General features: G+C 38.9%; 1 protein-coding gene across 1 annotated transcript in view; it reads right to left on the bottom strand.

Annotated features, from left to right (window-relative positions):
* prpf8 (pre-mRNA processing factor 8) overlaps positions 1 to 14275 on the bottom strand; it is a 48782-nt gene extending 34507 nt beyond the window's left edge. The window contains exons 1-9 of the mRNA XM_068010364.1: positions 14158 to 14275; positions 11164 to 11268; positions 9315 to 9483; positions 8091 to 8255; positions 6775 to 6993; positions 4558 to 4770; positions 2896 to 3021; positions 1699 to 1804; positions 1269 to 1579 (exon numbers count right to left, since the gene is read on the bottom strand). Of these exons, the coding sequence (XP_067866465.1) occupies positions 1269 to 1579; positions 1699 to 1804; positions 2896 to 3021; positions 4558 to 4770; positions 6775 to 6993; positions 8091 to 8255; positions 9315 to 9483; positions 11164 to 11257 (1403 nt within the window). The 5' untranslated portion in view covers positions 11258 to 11268; positions 14158 to 14275. The remainder of the gene's footprint in view (positions 1 to 1268; positions 1580 to 1698; positions 1805 to 2895; positions 3022 to 4557; positions 4771 to 6774; positions 6994 to 8090; positions 8256 to 9314; positions 9484 to 11163; positions 11269 to 14157) is intronic.
* Between the last annotated feature and the right edge of the window lie 4540 nt (positions 14276 to 18815).

The following is an 18815-nucleotide window of genomic DNA, read 5'->3' as shown; positions in this document are numbered from 1 at the left end:
GATGTGGGGAAAAAATTGTTGATTTGAAAGAACGGAATAACTATCTGATGTGGGAAGAGCTAAGCAGCATTAAATTGAAGTTAAAAAGAAAACATTCAACACCTTTCCTTCCTCATTTAAAAGCTTATTATACTTTACAAGAGGCCAGCCAGCCAGCCCAAAGATATTTCACTGCACAGCATCAAGATTACTTTTGTCATTCAATGTCTGGAGATGCCCTTTACCAATGTGGCAAACGCACCCGACTTCTGCCAGAGAATTAAGACATGACAGGCAAGCTCATTTACAGAATATTGGTGTCTATTAAGACTGGGAATTGTTCTCCCCACCCGAGTGAGATACTATAATACATTAGAATTTAAAAATTCTGCCAAAATGGTTTTGAACACTATCATAAAGTCATTGCTCATTGCAAAATCAGCTTTGAATAGATCCACAATAAGAGGGGGATGAGACAATGAATTCAGAACATTGCCTCTCCTTATGGGACTTTGATTCAAAACAAATCCAAATAATTTTGTTAGATGAAAGTATCTCTCTGCTGATTGTAAAGGTCCAACATAAACAGGTTGGAACAGCACAAACTGAAACCAAAAAAAAAAACATTTAGGCAATACAGTCAGAGGAGCAGTGAGAACTACATTCAGCATTTATACCGGCCATGTATTAACGAGGGTTATAACATGCAAAGGAGTGTTAGTTGTCGAGATGGATGGCCAAAACAGAAAAAAAATTCTATTCACCGATATCAACTTCTCTCACTTTCATATTTATATATATATTTTTTTAAATCACCCTGTTCTGTACAGGAGCCATTCATCATTTTGATCTATGAGGGACAGTGGATTTTGTTACGTCGTTAATGCCATTCAGTGATCACAAGTAGGAAAGTTATGATGAGATCAATCAGTACTAGTTTCCTTTATCAATCTAGCACCATCAAGCAGCCAAGCACTGGTCCTTAAATAGCAGACATGTTTAAGTGCCAGGCAATCCTAGAACATGAAGCCTTCTCATCTGTTTAAAAAGCTGATGGGTCTTGCACCTGCACTGCTGATCTCTTAGTTTCTCTCTCTCTCTTCTGCACAAGTACTGGAGCTCCCTCTAACTTTTTTCACAACATTAGTAATTCTCAAAAGTAACAAAGCTGATAACTTACTAGTCATTAAACATGTATAGTTAGATCAGAGAGCTCCAGAATATTTAATTTTTCATTGCATTGGTTTACATTTCTTGAACACATCAAAATTACAGAACATTCAACCAACCTTTTCTTTTGTGCTTTGGGTGGTCTGTGTTTAAGTGCATTCAGTACATAGTACTTTAGGAGTTTCTGATAAGAAACTCTAACTTTGACTGGTTGCCCTGCTGGACAGTGCTCACGGTACCAGTTCTTAACTAATGGGATGTCAAGTGCTCTCCTTGTTTTTCCAGACCTCAAGTTAAATGGTCTCGGTGCCCAAAGCAATGCTATGCCATTGGCGGTATGATCAGAATATAAAGGAGAATCTTTCAGGAATGGTTCCATACAATCAGGAAGTTCAAACTCTTCGTCATCATCAGGTAATGGTTCCTGGCTCTGCAAAGAAATGCAAACGCATGTGATAATCTTCCGTTCACTATATTTCAGCAACTAAACTTGATAAAAAGTAGAAATTCATTGCTATAGCAAAGCTACTCTAGTGTGGAGTTGATTACCTTAACAGAGTGCCTGTGAGAGATTGGGTTAATCAATGGATCGAAGTAGAAAGCAGGCAAATCTGGATCTTCAGTTTTAATGAACACAACATTCGGTGTGTGGTACCTAAAATCCAGATACAAAGTTAAATGAAGGCTAATGTATAAGCAAATACCACATTTAGCAAGTTTTTTCCCCAGAATATACTTTAACTTTTTTTGTGTTAATCTTCTTCCGTTATCCTCTCAAAGCTCAATTCTGTTGAGCAACAGACTCATGGATGTTAGGTTCCCTCCAATACCCCACCCAATGGACATTTCTTCACGTGTGAGTCAAGATGTTGAGTAATGGGAGGCTATTTCATCATGGGGGCATGACAGCAAGACCAACCAATCATGCCATGACGCCACATCCATAGATATCCACTTCTCAACAAAGGTCACTGGATAACAATCCAAAGGAACATGACTTACTTTCTCCTGAGCGCTAGGGATACTAAAACCAATAACAGACCCCAACTCCTATACTAACTGAGATCAGATTACTCAGCAGAGACCAAGAAACATCCTTAGAATCTTCAGTTCAGTATTGCTCTATTGTACTCTTATTAACCAACCAAGCCATTGGAGTTTTTTTCATAATTTAGTTTCAAAAGTTTAATGGCCAGTTAATTTTTTCTACTTCCCGGGTCTATTTGGGCCTACATAACGTTGTCCTATGAGACAGTTTCAACAGAGACCACTCAAAACTGTTTCAGACAGTCCTGGAAGAATCAGTTACAGGTACAAAACCCACAACCTAGCATTCTGACAGCATTTCATTGTAGCATTCCACAAAACAAATCGCAGGTTTGTTACAAATAACAATAAACGTTGAGGGGCTGAACAGATTACGAGGAATTATGAGGTTGTGGAGAGGATTTTATTTTTAAATATAAAAGTAAAAAAAATGGCTGCCTTATGTACTCTTCTATTGTTGGGAATGATCACTAATCAGGTTAGCAGTCATCATGAATCAATCAGCAACACTGAAGCGGCTACAATATTACAATGAAATATTACACAGAAAAATGTAATATAGAAGATGATGTTTCAAAAGATTTCCAATTTCCTGACCCAACAGTAATAATGTACAGAACTTATCAGGAAATTTAGATGCTTATGGTGCACATTCTAAGTCTAGGAAAGACATAAAATAGCTTACACTTGTCTACTTACCAGGTGAGATGAACATGATGGGGCAAGTTATTGTACAGGTATGGGAATGCTATTTTGTATTCTGTTCTGATTGGTTGTCTAATGATGATCTTATTGATGTCATTGAATTCATTCCAGTCTTCATCCCTAACAGAGGCAAATCAAACTCAAATGATCAACACTTTAATATTGCAATTCTCAATCAACTGAAGACAAGTTGCATATCATGCAGTTCAAAGAATACTGATTTCCTGCTATTTAAGCATAATAGCTCAGAACAAGTCATGGCCTCAAACAAACATGCAACTGAAAATGCAGGAATGTTCTCACTTTTATTGGTTATAAGACAACAACCAGGAGTTGCAGGCCAGGAGTTGCAGGGATCATCCAGACATTCCCTTTGATTTCCCCTACCACATTCTCCCAACCCACAGCCATGTGCAACAGGCTCTGAATGGCACCCGTCAGATCAGAAATGTAACTGGCTGGGACTTACTCTACACCTATAGCTTCGCCATGGGACATAGCTTAACAGTGTCCTTATGTACAAAGCTTACATTTGCTAGCTAAAAATGACAAGTTTAATTATGTACAGTACGTAATGTAAAACCAGTTCATTTCTATGCTATAACTGTACCACTCATTAGTCAACCAATATGTGTAAAACCTCATGGAGGTGGCTGCAGTGTACTGTGCCATCAAACATTAAAACAGTCAAAGAGCATTTGATAAGATACCACCTAATGAAACTTACAGAAAAGATAATGATTAGTGCTAGAAATCAAGGGGAAAGGGGGAATGTGGCCACATGGATAGATAATTGAGGGAAGAAAGCATAGGGGTAAAAAAATCTCAGGTTGCAAAAATCTGGTGAATGGTGTTCTGCAGAGATATATCTTATTTACTATATACAAATAAATTATCTGTACAAGAACAGAGGGACAATAAATGTGAAGTTAACTGGAAAATAAAATGCAGATTCAATGGTAAGATTTTACAAAGAGGAAAGGGACAGAGGGATCTTGCTGTGTAGATACACAAGTGATTAAAGTAGCGAATGTAGATAAAGCCATTAAAAAAAAATTGGAATCCTTGACTTCGCACCTTAGAGGCATAAGAGGTAATACTGAACTTGTACAGGACCGTAGTTGGGAGTTTTGGCCACCCTATTATAGGAATGATATAAAAGCAATAGAAAAGGTGCAGTAGGAAAGGTATAGATTGACTAAGATATTGCCAAGAATGATATTATGAAGGGAGACTAAAGAAGTTAGGACTTATTCAGTTGAACAGAGATAGTTAAGGGTTGTGCTGACTTAGGTCGAGATTATGAAGCCGATGACAATATATTGATTGTGTCCACCGGTCAGTAAAACTGTAACAAGACAGTAAATAGTACTGTTGTTGAAGCAGAATGCATAAATTATTTTAAAACAAATTTAGATATCTGACTAGATAGAGGACACGGGAAACAAGCAGGAAAGTAGAATTAAACTTGATGGTTCACATGCAGAAAAACACCAGTGAAGTCTTAATAGGTGGAATGCCTCTGATCTTTGCTGAAGCATTCAATGGTTGTAGTTAGCTACTGTACAGCCTAATAGAAATACCAATGACAAGCAACTAAATTCACTGCTTACTTAATAGCTTGACACAAGATTTAAAAAAAAAAAAAATCCTTACTGAAGATTCACATCCCGAACCAGAGGCTCAAACTTTGGTCCGCCTGGAATTGCCATGTTGAGAGCTTTGGAAGTAAAAAATGCTTTGAGATCAAACAGATAGAAGTAGTTGTCATCCACTAAATCAGTTAGCAACTGATTAGCCAGGCGATAAAGAGTGGACATCATAGGTAATGTAAACTGCCAACGACGATAAGTTGATCCATTTACATACCTAAATTGAGACAAACAAATTCTCAATTCAAACACTTTATAAGAGAAATTTACAACTTAATATAATGAATCAATAGTGGATAGCGATGTTTGCACATTGATAGGTAGCTGAACAGGTTAACATAACTATGATTTTCTTATTTCAACAAAGTAGGTTTAGTCCAAACCAATTCTTCTAATTATAGCACAGAGTAAGCATAAGCACTCATAAAAAATCAAAGTTACTTATGCTGAGAATCTCACTCAGTTAATAATGAGACATAAAAGCAACACAAAGAGCCCAGCTTTCATCACCCTCGACATGTTCCTTTCCTGAAACCAGTCGTTTAATTTGGGATCTGGGTCCACAGATTCCAGCACCCTTCTGGTACCTCATTCGTGGTCAAACATCATGTGCAAGCCTATACAGTTAAATGCTGATAGGCTATTGGACCATGGAGGCATCACCACCAAGCCTAACCTTGTCTTCAACTGAAGTGCCCACATGTCCCTTTTCTAGCAGGCACCAAATGATGAAGTAGGACCATAGCTGAACAAAACATTTTTCTTCTTCACACAGAACAATGCTTTACCATGCTTTGTTATAATGAACTAGATTTTGCAGTCAGTGGCGAAGCAAAGGCCCTTGCCGCTGATCTCAAAGAAAGCTGCCCACAAAGATCTAGCGATCTCTGTAGCGTGGGCTTCCCCTTTCCCGACGGCTGTTTAAACCTAGCGCAAAGTGAAGGGAATCTCATGACATGCAGCAGCAGTGATGTCAACCAGCAGGCTAAGCAGCCAAACACATTGAAGCATTCTCAGACAGCAAACCAGAAGTAAAAAACACTGATTATCAACACTTCTAATTTAAATTTTCAGATAGCAAAATAAATGATTGGATTTAAATAAAGGCTAAAATGGATAAACAAATTTAGATTTTTTTTAAAAGTGGAATTTATCATAATGGAGAAATCTGACATTCCACAAATGCAAAATTACCTTTACAGAGTCAGTGAGGGCACTTAGCAGTAATTATAAACTTAGCGCGCAGTTAAAAACCCAGTTACATCTCATTCAACAAGGTGTAACTTTTTCAACTTTTTGTCAATTCAATGATTGCATTCTGGAGGTGACTTCAACAACGCACCCTCTGGAGGAGCATAGAATCACTGATAGTAACTTCTGGATTTCCGTGTTATTCTGTATGTGTGGACTCTTGAAGTTGTTGTCAGTTTCAGTGGAGTAATGACGGCGAACGCTGACAGTTTTACTGTCATTACAACCACAAAATCCAGACCTTCAGATTGAGAATCATTACATCTATACGTCAGTTCGTTCCACAATTTTGACCTACTGGTATATTTCTGTACTTGCAATAAGCCTATTAAATTGATTTGAAGCTGTAAGCATCAATTTGGTGTACTGCACCAAGTAGTAAGGTTGTCAAGCATTATTACTTAATCAAGTGTTAATATATCAATTCAAGAAGTACTAAAAGTAAAAGGTTTAATATTCAAAGATTACCAGGGCAGTCAGAACTCCTGACTAATAGTTCTAATTTTTCGTTTGAAGGTCAATTACTGGCAAAGAGGCACTACTGACAATCAAAAGCCTAAAACAATCTATACACAAATAGTTTAGAATAATGAAGAAACTGTTCAAATTTTCAAAAAAGAATCTTCTATGAAATACGATTTTTCTTTTCACCTGTGAACTTACCAAAGGGCACTTGTGGAAAGATGGAAAGCAACAGACACAATCTCAGTTTTTATTCTCTAGTTTTGAACCTGTTAGTCCTAATGATATCACAGGTAATTGTTCATTCATAAAAGTGGATCATTTCTATTACTCTTAAGTGTACATAACATTTCCAGAAGCAGAGTTTAAATTTGCATTCTTCTACAAATGAGCTGAAATGTACTTGTTATTTTAAAATCAGCCGATTGTTTCCATTTCTATACTACCTTGTTAGCCCTTCAATCTTTCATGACATCAATGCACTTTCTGATAGACTCAAAAGCCTTACTTTGGGTTGTCTTTCAATGGTTGGTGATCATATAGCCATTCAGCCACTGGTCCATCCTCTTCTGAATCAAGTTCCATCTGTATTGCTTCGAGTGGCTCCACGTCAAGTATGTTATCTGCATAATCCAAGGGAGGCTCTTCATCATCAAAAGGAGGAAACCGCATCCTTTTGAAGTGTCGTCTATCACGTTTTTCACGTCTCATCATAATCCACATGGTTCTAATGAGAAATGGCTCTATCAGTTATTGCATTTCATTACTAAAATGTCCTCTCAGTGGCAAAATGCAGCTCCTTATCATATGGCAATGGAGCAACACAATAAAAAGTTTATCCAATGATATAAAAATGCTCATTCAGAAAATATGTTTGACAGGTTAACTTTTAACAATAAATTCACTACCAGTACAATAGAAAAAAAATATTTTATGAATAAAAGAATCCAAGCAGATCGTTTTTGAAAGATGAGTGCATGAACTAGAAAGGCTGTGAATACTAATCAAGAGCTGATACTTATGAGTGGAAACAACCAAGTCATCTAGAAAGAGTTACGTTTTATTGAGAACAGATACTGCTCAACTTCAACTGAAATAATTCTACTTAATGTCCAACAGGCTAAAATAAAGCATAGCAAAATGGAGTTGTATGTTAAACTGGGAAATTCAGGGTACTTAAAAGCTTTAATGGGCCAAATCATTTTCGATGACTTGATTGCATATATATGCATGGAAAAACTACATGATCCCTTTATTTTGGAAATAGCTGCAATATAAACATTTCTGGGCTTATGCAATCAGCATTGTACAAACAACCCGTCAGATATACTTTTCCACAACTTCACATAGTGTGTTGATTGTTCTTGCTCTCTTGGCTGAACCCACAAATGCTGACCTGGCTCTTCTCAACCTTAATATGGCAAAAAGTACATTTTACCTAAATGGTAATACCACAGTTACATCATATTTTGAGAGATGGTAGCCATAACCAGCATTGATAACTGGTAAGTAGGGAAAATGCAAAAAAGATACAGCAGCAGGAACCTGGAAGATAGTTGAACAATTACACAAATTCAGGAGGGCAGGGTTTGAAATCAGCACGTCTAAGTCACATCTTTAATACATTAGTAACATGTATCTGTATTAAGCCTAATTTGCTGACAAGGATAATGTACCATATATAAATAACTGACAGCCACAATACCGATCCTCCTATACCATCTAATTTGATTGAGATGATTACGGGAAGATTACAAAATTATTTCAGAAATAAATAGATATACTTTTGTTAAAAGCTCTTGAAAAATCCAACACTTTACTTACCCCCACTGAGATATGTAAACTGGTTCAATAACCCATGGGATCTCATTAACAAATGAGATTGCGCCTGTGATGTGGTACAAAACTGAAACATCCCTGATCTGCTCCCATGGCATAGGCATGTTCTCCAGTAGTTTCAGAACAGCATGTGGCATGTACTTCAAAGCACTGGGCAGGGAGGAGAAAAAGACAATTGCCAATATATTAGCCGTAGCCAAACAGCCTCACTGTTATGACAAGATTAGTGATTGATTTTAACATTACTTTACAGTGTAAATTAGAAAAATAAATCAATTTTAATTTATAGCATAATCAATTATCTTAATATTTTAGATGAGTGTCATATTTTACCATAATTGGCCAGCATATACTGATTCTTTAAAGTAGAATACAAAATGGCACTTTACAATTTTGAAAATAGGCAGATTTGAAGCTATTAAATAAACTCACAAAATTACTTTATAAAATTACTAGTGGTAAATGGGACACAAGTTCAGTCACACGTAAACCTGCAATCTATTTTGGTGCTGAGCTTCCTCAATGGCATCTGTAAAGAAAACTATTACTACAAACATAAAAAACAGTACAATATGGCAATTTGGAGTTTTTTAATTTTCTGACTTTGTATACATGCAACTCATAAAAACACTGCAAATGTAACTCCAATCAAGCAGTAGCCTTTAATTCAATTCCTCTTCCCATCCCAACATACTGCATCTATGACTAGCAAGAATACTAGACAGAGCAACAGTCAAAATCTAGAGTCAACAAGCCATCTAAAGAAACAAACTAATACACCACCAGAAATAACCACTTTTAAAAATAGGATTGTAATTTTTATAGTAGACAGGTTATGCAGTATCTGTGTACTTCACATGTGATGTTCAATCTGTCAGTCATTGTAGATTTTAGACCTCTACTCCCTCCCCATCACCCCTGCCATTATACCTCATAACAGTTTTCTGTGCAAACCTTTGTGCACAACAAGATGAGCGCTGGAGATCATGGCAATTCAGTAACCAACCAAGCACTAAAAATTGCATCAAAATTATGCTCTGGAATATTATCATTCAACTACATTGTGTTTAAACCAAAAATGGGTTAATGCTTCCTTTAAAATAGTAGAAAGAGGAACTCAAGAACAAAACATTAAGCATCAAATCCCCCAGGGTAATTTAAAGTTGAATATGAAACTGCCATTGTTCTCCAAATTGCAAATTTTCTTACCCAAGATAGACTCTCTTGTCATGCCTGAATTTACGGTTTGTCATGTCACCATGATCACGAATTATCTTTCGGACATGCTCAGGGGGCATATCCTCCTTCTGAGCATCCACAAAACCAAACTTTCTCTTCTCAGCATACCGCTTAGCCTGAAGTTGCTGCCATTTCCTAGCTGGAGAAAATAGTTTAATATTATGAAAAATGAAGAGGTGAAGTGACACTAGAAATTGTAAATTGACTACCATATCATACAAAAGCATCACAGCTCCTTAAAAAAAATTCCATGACTTAATCAACAGCTAATCAAAAACATTGTTAGAGTACAAGCAAAAGTCAAAATCTGGAGTCAACAAGCCATCTAAAAAAATGAAAGGTCACAGACCTGAAACATTAACTCTGCTCCTCTCTCCACAGATGCTGCCTGACCTACTGAGTATTTCCAGCACTTTGTTTTTATTTCAGATTTCTAGCATCTGGTGTCTTTTGCTTTTATTTATCCATTACTTTAGCTTTTTCCCTGTAAAGTATCTTACTGCTGTCTTGCAAAGCTATACTTCCCTCTTCAATTGAAAAGCGGACAAGCTGATGAGTTAGACATTATGGTCCTTCCTGAGAAAGTGACCTCAAACCAACCCAATGACACCAATCTAATTTTACTTTTAATTCTCTGCCAATCACCTGTCAGCCTGGCTGCGGCATGGTGAGCAGTTCCTCATTGCTCAGTGTGCCGTAACACATTTTGTGAACTTGGGAAATAACCATGTTAAATATCTGAGCAAGAAAAATGTTAAAATAACTATGCTGCATGATTAGTCTCTCACTGGCTTCCATTGAGGCGAGAAAGGATCATCCTTCCCGCTCCTGGATGCCAATCTCAGCACTCAAGTACAACTCAAGCTCAACTGTTAGTAATGACTTTCTGAAAGTAACAAGAATACCTAGCCCGGCTCAGTGGCAACTGGCATAAATGCGCCGTCACCCAAGAGCCTATTTTATTTTTAGCTGCAGCACCCAAGGGCAGCCGTCCATTGTATCATTTCAGGACTAGAAGCAAAATTGAATCTTAAACTACATCTGCTACCCAAATCAGTTATCACTATTTGGAGTCTTTAAGCACATTTTCAAGCTACCGGACATACATCCAAGAAAGAACTCACCTTCTGAAAGACTAAAGTCAAAACATGAACTTCATTTTTTTTTTACAGTTTAACTCTCAATTCAACTTCATTTAACCACTAGTCCTCCATATCCCTTGACACCCTTATCCAATAAAAACCCATCAATCTCTGTCATGAAAATTTTAATTAACCAAGCACCCATAACTTTTTCTGGGGTGAGTGTTTCAGATTCTCACTACCCTTTGCATGAAAACTGCCCTTTGTTGTTTTATTAAAATTGCTTCATTTGAACTATTGGATAATTCAATTCTTTTCCCCCTAAACAAAACAGAGCTTCAAATAAACAGGAATTGACTGTACTTCCTTTGACACCACAAACGATAAATCAAGCAGGAACCACGAGACAGCTGACTTGTGCTTTAGTGTTTGGAGTTAATCTATTTTAATACAGTTTAAAGTTCAATTATTTGCATAAAGTGTGCTGCAACATTAGAGTCTTATCTTACTTCTAGATTTTCTAGGGTGTTTCTCAAAGCTTTTTTGGTTTTTTTGTCATATAACTGGCACCCAGGCCCCAAACTTACAACAGTGCACAAAACACCAAATAAAATACAATTTCAACAAAGGAGTACATCTGTACTTCAATTATAGGGGGAAATATTGTACAGGATTACTGCATTCATAAATGAATTCCTTTCCGTTTCATAACTGATCAGATTAATTTAGAAATTTACCTTTCTCTTGTAGTTTTTCCTCTGACATATAATCAGGTACAGGGACCGGAACTGGATTGGGCCCGGGTGCGGCCCTGTACTGAAATGCTGCCATATTTGTAGATTCTAAGGGGGGAAAAAAAGACAAATTTAATTATCTACAAATCCATGTGAAGAATTACATAACATACTTTTTACTTATGAAAATAACGTTCTACTAGCAAAGGAACCACCAGTAACACACAAGGATGCATTTGTGGAGAAAAATTCCCTATTACAGTGCAAGCTACAGTACCAATCACTTTAAAGACAAACCAAAAAGGATTAAAATGCAGGTTCAAACAAGGACATCAATCAAAAGCTATAAAGGGCAATTCATTCTCCAAGATTCTTTTCCTCCATAAGCTACACAGAAAATAAATTGGCAGCTGGATTAAGGTGTGTTGCCCACTTAGACAGGACGCTATATGTGAGGCAGCTCGTAATTAAAATTATTTTTCCCATATGCATTTAACATTTATACACTTGCTTGAGTGAAAAGTTTAAAAATAACTTCTGTAAATGTTAATGGAAGCTGATAACTGCAGTAATAAAATGACTGCTGCAGAAGATGCAATGTGCACACCTGAACACTAGAGAGTTAATTTTTACTCATTGTAATGACATATATTCCAAATCAGTGGCAACATGAAGATCTGAAATATAAACAGAAAGTGCTGGAAATACTCAGCAGGTCAGGCAGCATCTGTGGAGAGAGAAAACAGAGTTAATGTTTCAAGTCTGATGAAGGTTGCAGACCTGAAACCTTAATTCTCTTTCTCTCTCCACTGATGCTGTCAGACCTGCTGAGTATTTCCAGCACTTTCTGTTTTTATTTCAGATTTCCAGCATCCGCAGTATTTTGCTTTTATTACAGCAATATGAAGATCGATGTGAATTACACTGGTTCTGATTAAATGTCAGCGTCTACATAGACCGGTATCCAAAGGTTAATTTTACCCAAATTTGGATGCATACTGCAGATCGGAGGATCTGGAGAATTTTACATTTTCAGCAAAGGAATTTCTTCTGATATGGCATTTTTTGCCTAAATACATTGACTATATTAAAAGTTCTGTCTTATTATCTTAACACACATCTGTGGATGTGCGTGCAGCAGCTACATTTTAATAATTTACTTAACAGCTATATTTTCAGTACTAACACTTGAAATGCATGTTTTAAACCTATCTTTTCAATGTTTTTGAATGGGCAAATTGGAGTCAAGTTTTGAAAAATATTCTACAAAAATGGCAATCAACATTTCTCATGTAACACTGTTACATCCCAGTTACTAAGTCTGGCTCAGTTACTTGGGTTTTGACATGAGCCAAAAGATTATGGATTTGATCTCCATAATGGAACCTGAGTTCATAATCTCAGCTGACAGTTGTGCAGAACATAGCGTGCTGCATTGTCCCCTGAATGAGATATAAAGCTGGAGTAGACATCAAGCACCCCAGCACAATTTGAAGAGACAGGGGCAGTCCTTTTTCTGTCCTAGACAACAGTCCTCCCTTGATCAATGCCACCAAAAAAGATGAACTGGTCATTCATTTGATTGGTATTTGTGTAGCATTTTGGCACAGAATGGCAGATCCATTTGTTTACATACACCAAACGCACTCCAAAGTCTTGTGCTTTAATATATTACATTCCAATATCATACTAATAGGGAACAGCTAGCATTATTTTACCCAGTGCCCTCAAAAGCAGCAACACTATTTCGGACAGAACCCAAGTTAGATACATTGGAATGTTAATACCATTTCTTTCTCCACAGATGCTGCCTGGTCTGCTGGACATTTCCAGCATTTTCTGTTAACTCAGATCTCTAGCATCTACAGTATTTTGTTTTTATTACATTTACCTTTTTTGGAAACAAAGTTCTTTTGATATAGTAATTTTCCATCAAATACAGCAACTAAACGTCCCATTCTCGTAACTTTACATAATTGCAAACATATGTATGCTAGGGACCAGACACTGATTTAAACACACACAAACTCCCTAAGGACTGAGCACAGAAACGGACTGTGCAATTTAACATTTCAGTATGTTGGAGACAGTGGAGCAACAGTTTACTTGTGCATTCCTATTCTATACCACCCAACTTTTTGAAGATGTAGGGGCATTCAGGATTTTGGGAAGACATTCTAGCATTATCAGGGAGAATTACAATCTTAGATTTATATCAATTTTCTTCTGGTCCACTTGCCAAAATAAATATGGCTTTACATGTTGTATACTTGAAAAGGGAATTACAACTTACTCTAAAAATGTTACTAAATCATAAAATCTCACAGCACAGAAAGGTTTTGAAAGAGCCAATGAGTACTGACATAAGGTCATCCAACTGAAACGGTTACCGTTTCTCCCTCCACAGATGATGCATGACCTACTGAGTAGTTTCAGCATTATTTTTAATTTCAGATTTCCAACATCCCTGACATTTTGCTTTTGTATCAATTAGTCCCACTCCTCTGCTTATATAAAAACAAAATACTGCAGGTGCTGGAAATCTGAAATAAAAACATGAAATGCTGGAGATACTCAGCAGGCCTGGCCGCATCTGTGGGGAGAGAAACAGAGTTAACGTTCCAGAAACGTTAACTCTGCTTCTCTCTCCACAGATGCTACCAGGCCTGCTGAGTATCTCCAGCATTTCTTGTTTTTATTCTACTCCTCTGCTTGTTCCCCGTAGCTCTGCGAACTTTTCTCTTTTTAAGTAGAAATCCAATTCCCTTTCAGGCAGCGGATTACAAATCCTGTTACATTATTCTGATATATATGAGATTGGGTTGGGGGGAGGCGGAGTGGCAGGAATCCACCGACTGGTGGCGGCTGCCAAGCGCCACAATGGAAACCAACTAGGCCGCACTGCAGGACGAGGCACGGGGTCAGCAGCACTCAACCTGCATTCCCTGCAACTCGAGTACCGAGATGACAGAATTAACCCCGATCTATCCGACTCACCTGAACAGCGAAAACCGAGCAAATATCTACTCAAACATCACTAGCCCAGGCCTCAGGCCCTGCGCCATTAACGCGACCAGCGAACGAGGGACCGACGCACAACAGCCGGATGCTGAGGGGCGGGCTTTCCGGCTCCCAAGCAAACCGCCTATTGGTCGGATATTTCCGATTGACGGACTCTCCACCCATACAGAACACAAGAGTCTCAGTCCGGCTAAATCAATGGTGAGGAAAACAATCACAAGCAAATTTAAAGGAAAATAAAATAGAACATTAAAAAAAGGTGAAGTGCACATTAGACTAGCCAGCGTCTGAAAATAAAAGAGAAACTAACGCTGCAGCTACAGATTCTTTGCCAACCACTGGTGATTTGCAAGCTTAATCCTCTTCATAGGCAGTCCCTCGGCCAAGAATGACTTGTTTGCACTCCAGTGCGTTCTAACATGGCTAATGAGTCCGATGCGTGAACTGCAGCCTCTACCACATGAGGGGCAGATGGTGTTTGAAGAGTTGGATAGGCGAGTTACTTGGGGGTGGGGGGGCCTGTGCACTCCTTTCGCTGCCAATACTTGGTTGCTGCGTACTCCCATTGAAATCTCACGAGGTACTCGGTACCTTCCCGAATGCTCCTTGTTATGACTGAGGCGGGAGGAGTGCACTGTTTATTCTAGTCCCACATGTCCACAGGTCACAGCATATATTTCAATTTTCCCACTTACCGATATGGTGAATAATATACTCTATTTTTCCCAGAATAAGACACACTAACCAGGTTTCTTTAATGGACAACAAAATTATCGGTTTATTACAAAACACGTCTTAACCAGTAATGAAGTAAAACATAAACACGCATTGAAATATTATAGTTCCCTTTTTACCTTAGCCCCTCACACTCACACACACACACACACACACAGATACACCGGTTAACCGGAAAAATAAAAGGGATTTTTGTTTCGAGCTTTGTTACAGACAAAAAAAAACACTTGGGCTGAATACTTCTCATTCTTGAAGAAACAGCAGAGGAGATATGTTGTGTTCCAAAACTGACTTACAGTCTGGCCTCCAAGTACACGTGGATGGGTCACTGGGATCTTTTAGAACAGTTATTTTAAGAACATAAGAAACAGGAGCAGGCCATTCAGCCCATCAAGCCTCATTCAATAAGATCATAGCTGATCTGCCATCAGGCGGCGTTGAGAATTAACTTATCAGGCTTTTCTTCAAAGACAGGAGACGAGATGAGTTAACACAGTGGACTTCTCAGGGTCTTTTAGACAGGTGCTGAAAGCTGAGCTGGGTTGCGGTCTTCTCTGCTTCCTTGGGAATTCTCTCCTCAGAAGTTCTCTCACTGCCTAGCCTGCCAACGAATTTGAAGGATTTTGCGAAGTCATAGATGACGAAATCCACCACCAGCTTCAATGTGCCTTCTCCACCTTCGGTTGACTGAGGAATAGCATATTCGAGGATCAGGACCTCAAACCCAGGACTAAGGTCATGGTGTACCAGGCAGCAGTGATCCCTGCGTTCCTATATGCTTCGCAGACTTGGACAATCTACAGCAGGCCCCTCAAGGCACTGCAAACTAAATATAATGTAATATATGTGTGTATTCAATCATCGAATGGCTACAGCACAGAAGGAGGCCATTTGGCCCATCATGTCTGGGCTGGCTCTCTGCGAGAGCAACTCACCTAGTCCCACTCCCCTGCCTTTTCCCCATAGACCTGCAAATTTGTTGTCTCCAGATAATTATCCAATTCTTCTTTGAAAGCCTTGATTGAATCTGCCTCCAAGATACCCTCAGACAGTACATTCCAGATCCTAACCAGGCACTGCATAAAAATATTTTTCCTCATGTCGCCACTACGTCTTTTGCCATTCACTTTAAATCTTCTGGTTCTTGACCCTTCCGCCAACGCGAACGGTTTCTCCCTATCTTCTCTGTCCTGAGCCCTCATGATTTTGAACACCTCTATCAAATCTCCTCTCAACCTTCGCTAAGGAGAACAGTCCCAGCTACTCCAGTCTAGCCACTAGTAACTGACGTTCCTCATCCCTAGAACTGTTCTTGTAAACTTTTCTACATGCTCTCTAATGCTTTCACATCCTTCCTGACATTTGGTGCCCAAAATTGGACACAATACTCCAGCTGAAGTCGAACCAATATTTTATTAAAGATCATCATAACTTCTTTGTCTTTATACTCTATGCCTCTATTTATAAAGCCCAGGATCCCATATGCTTGATTAACTGCTTTCTGAATCTGCCCTGCCACATTCAATGATTTGTGCACATATACCCCCAGGTCCCAGATGTTGGGAATGGCGTTAAACAAGAAATTAGAGATGCATGCGATAAAGGAACAACTGTAATTATGCGTGACTTTAATCTGCATATAGATTGGGCAAATCAAATTGGTCACAATACCGTAGAGGGGGAATTCTTGGAGTGTATATGGGATGGTTTTCTGGACCAATACATTGAGGAACCAACTAGAGAACAGGTCATCCCAGACTGAGTATTGTGTAATGAGAGAGGAATAATTGACAACCTAGTGGTTGAGGACGAGTGACTATAATATGATAGAATTGTTCATCAAGATGGAGAGTGACGTAGTTGATTCTGAGACAAGGGTCCTGAATCTTAGTAAAGGAAACTACGAAGGTATGAGGTGCGGGTTGGTCATGACGGATTGGGAAACATTACTTAAAGGGATGACGGTGGATAGGCAATGGCAAACATTTAAAGAGGGCATGGATGAACTGCAACAATTGTTTATCCCTGTCTGGCGCAAAAGTAAAATGGGAAAGATAGCCAAACCGTGACTGACAAGGGAAATTAGAGATAGCATGAAATCCAAGGAAAAGGCATATAAATTTGCCAGGAAAAACAACAGACCTGAGGATTGGGAGCCGTTTAGAATTCAGCAAAGGAGGACCAAGGGATTGATTAAGAAGGGAAAATAGGGTATGAGAGCAAGCTTGCGGGGAACATAAAAACTGACTGTAAAAGTTTCTACAGGTATGTGAAGAGAAAAAGATTGGTGAAGACAGATGTAGGTCCCTTACTGTCAGAAACAGGGGAATTTATTATGGGGAATAAAGAACCGGCTGACCAACTAAATGCATAGTTTGGTTCTGTCTTCACAAAGGAGGACACGAATATACCAGAAATGTTGGGGAACACAGGGCTTAGTGAGAGAGAGGAACTGAAAAAAATCAATATTAGTGGAGAAATGGTGTTTGGGAAATTAATGGGATTGAAGGCAGATAAATCCCCAGGGCCTGATGGTATGCATCCCAGAGTACTTAAGGAAGTGGCCCTAGAAATAGTGGATGCATTGGTGGTCATCTTCCAAGATTCTATAGACTCTGGAACAGTTCCTACAGATGGAGGATCGCTAATGTAACCCCACTATTTAAAAAGGGAGGTAGAGAGAAAGCAGGGAATTATAGACAGTCAGCCTGACTTTGGTGGTGGGGAAAATTCTACAGTCCATTATCAAAGATTTCATAGCAGAGCACTTGGAGAACAGTGGTAGAATCGGGCAGAGTCAGCATGGATTTACGGAAGGGAAATCATGCTTGACAAATCTACTAGAATTCTTCGAGGATGTAACGAGTAGAGTTGATGAGGGGGAGCCAGTGGATATGGTTTATTTGGACTTTCAGAAGGCTTTCAACAAAGTCCCACATAAGAGATTAGCATGTAAAATTAAAGCGCATGGGATTGGGGGTAGTGTATTGCGATGGATAGAAAATTAGTTGGCGGACAGGAAACAAAGAGTAGGGATAAATGGGTCTTTTTCCGAATGGCAGGCAATGACTAGTGGGGTACCGCAGAGATCGATGCTAGGACCCCAGCTATTCACAATATACATAAATGATTTAGATGAGGGAACTAAATGTAATATCTCCGAATTTGCAGATGGCACAAAACTGGGTGGGAGGGTGAGTTGTGAGGAGGATGCAGAGAAGCTTCAGGGTGATTTGGACAAGTTGAGTGAGTGGGCTAATGCATGGCAGACACAGTATAATGTGGATAAATGTGAGGTTATCCACTTTGGTAGCAAGAACAGGAAATCAGATTATTATCTGAATGGCTATAAACTGAGAGAGGGGAATATGCAGTGAGACCTGGGTGTTCTCGTACACCAGTCGCTGAAGGTAAGCATGCAGGTGCAACAGGCGGTAAAAAATGCAAATGGTATGTTGGCCTTCATAGCGAGAGGATTCGAGTACAGAAGCAGGGATGTCTTGCTGCAATTATACAGGGCCTTGGTGAGGCCACACCTGGAATATTGTGTGCAGTTTTGGTCTCCTTATCTGAGGAAGGATGTTCTTGCTATAGAGGGAGTGCAGCAAAGGTTTACCAGACTGATTCCTGGGATGGCGGGACTGATGTATGAGGAGAGATTGAGTCGGTTAGGATTATATTTGCTGGAGTTCAGAAGAGTGAGGGGGGATCTCATAGAAACCTATAAAATTCTAACAGGACTTGACAAGGTAGATGCAGGAAGGATGTTCCCAATGGTGGGGGAGTCCAGAACCAGGGGTCATAGTCTAAGGATACAGGGTAAACCTTTCAGGACTGAGATGAGGAGAAATTTCTTCATCCAGAGAATGGTGAGCCTGTGGAATTCACTACCACAGAAA

This window comes from Heterodontus francisci, chromosome 30 (assembly GCF_036365525.1).
Source record: "Heterodontus francisci isolate sHetFra1 chromosome 30, sHetFra1.hap1, whole genome shotgun sequence".
Lineage (NCBI taxonomy): Eukaryota > Metazoa > Chordata > Chondrichthyes > Heterodontiformes > Heterodontidae > Heterodontus > Heterodontus francisci.
This window is presented reverse-complemented; position numbering and strand designations above follow the sequence as displayed.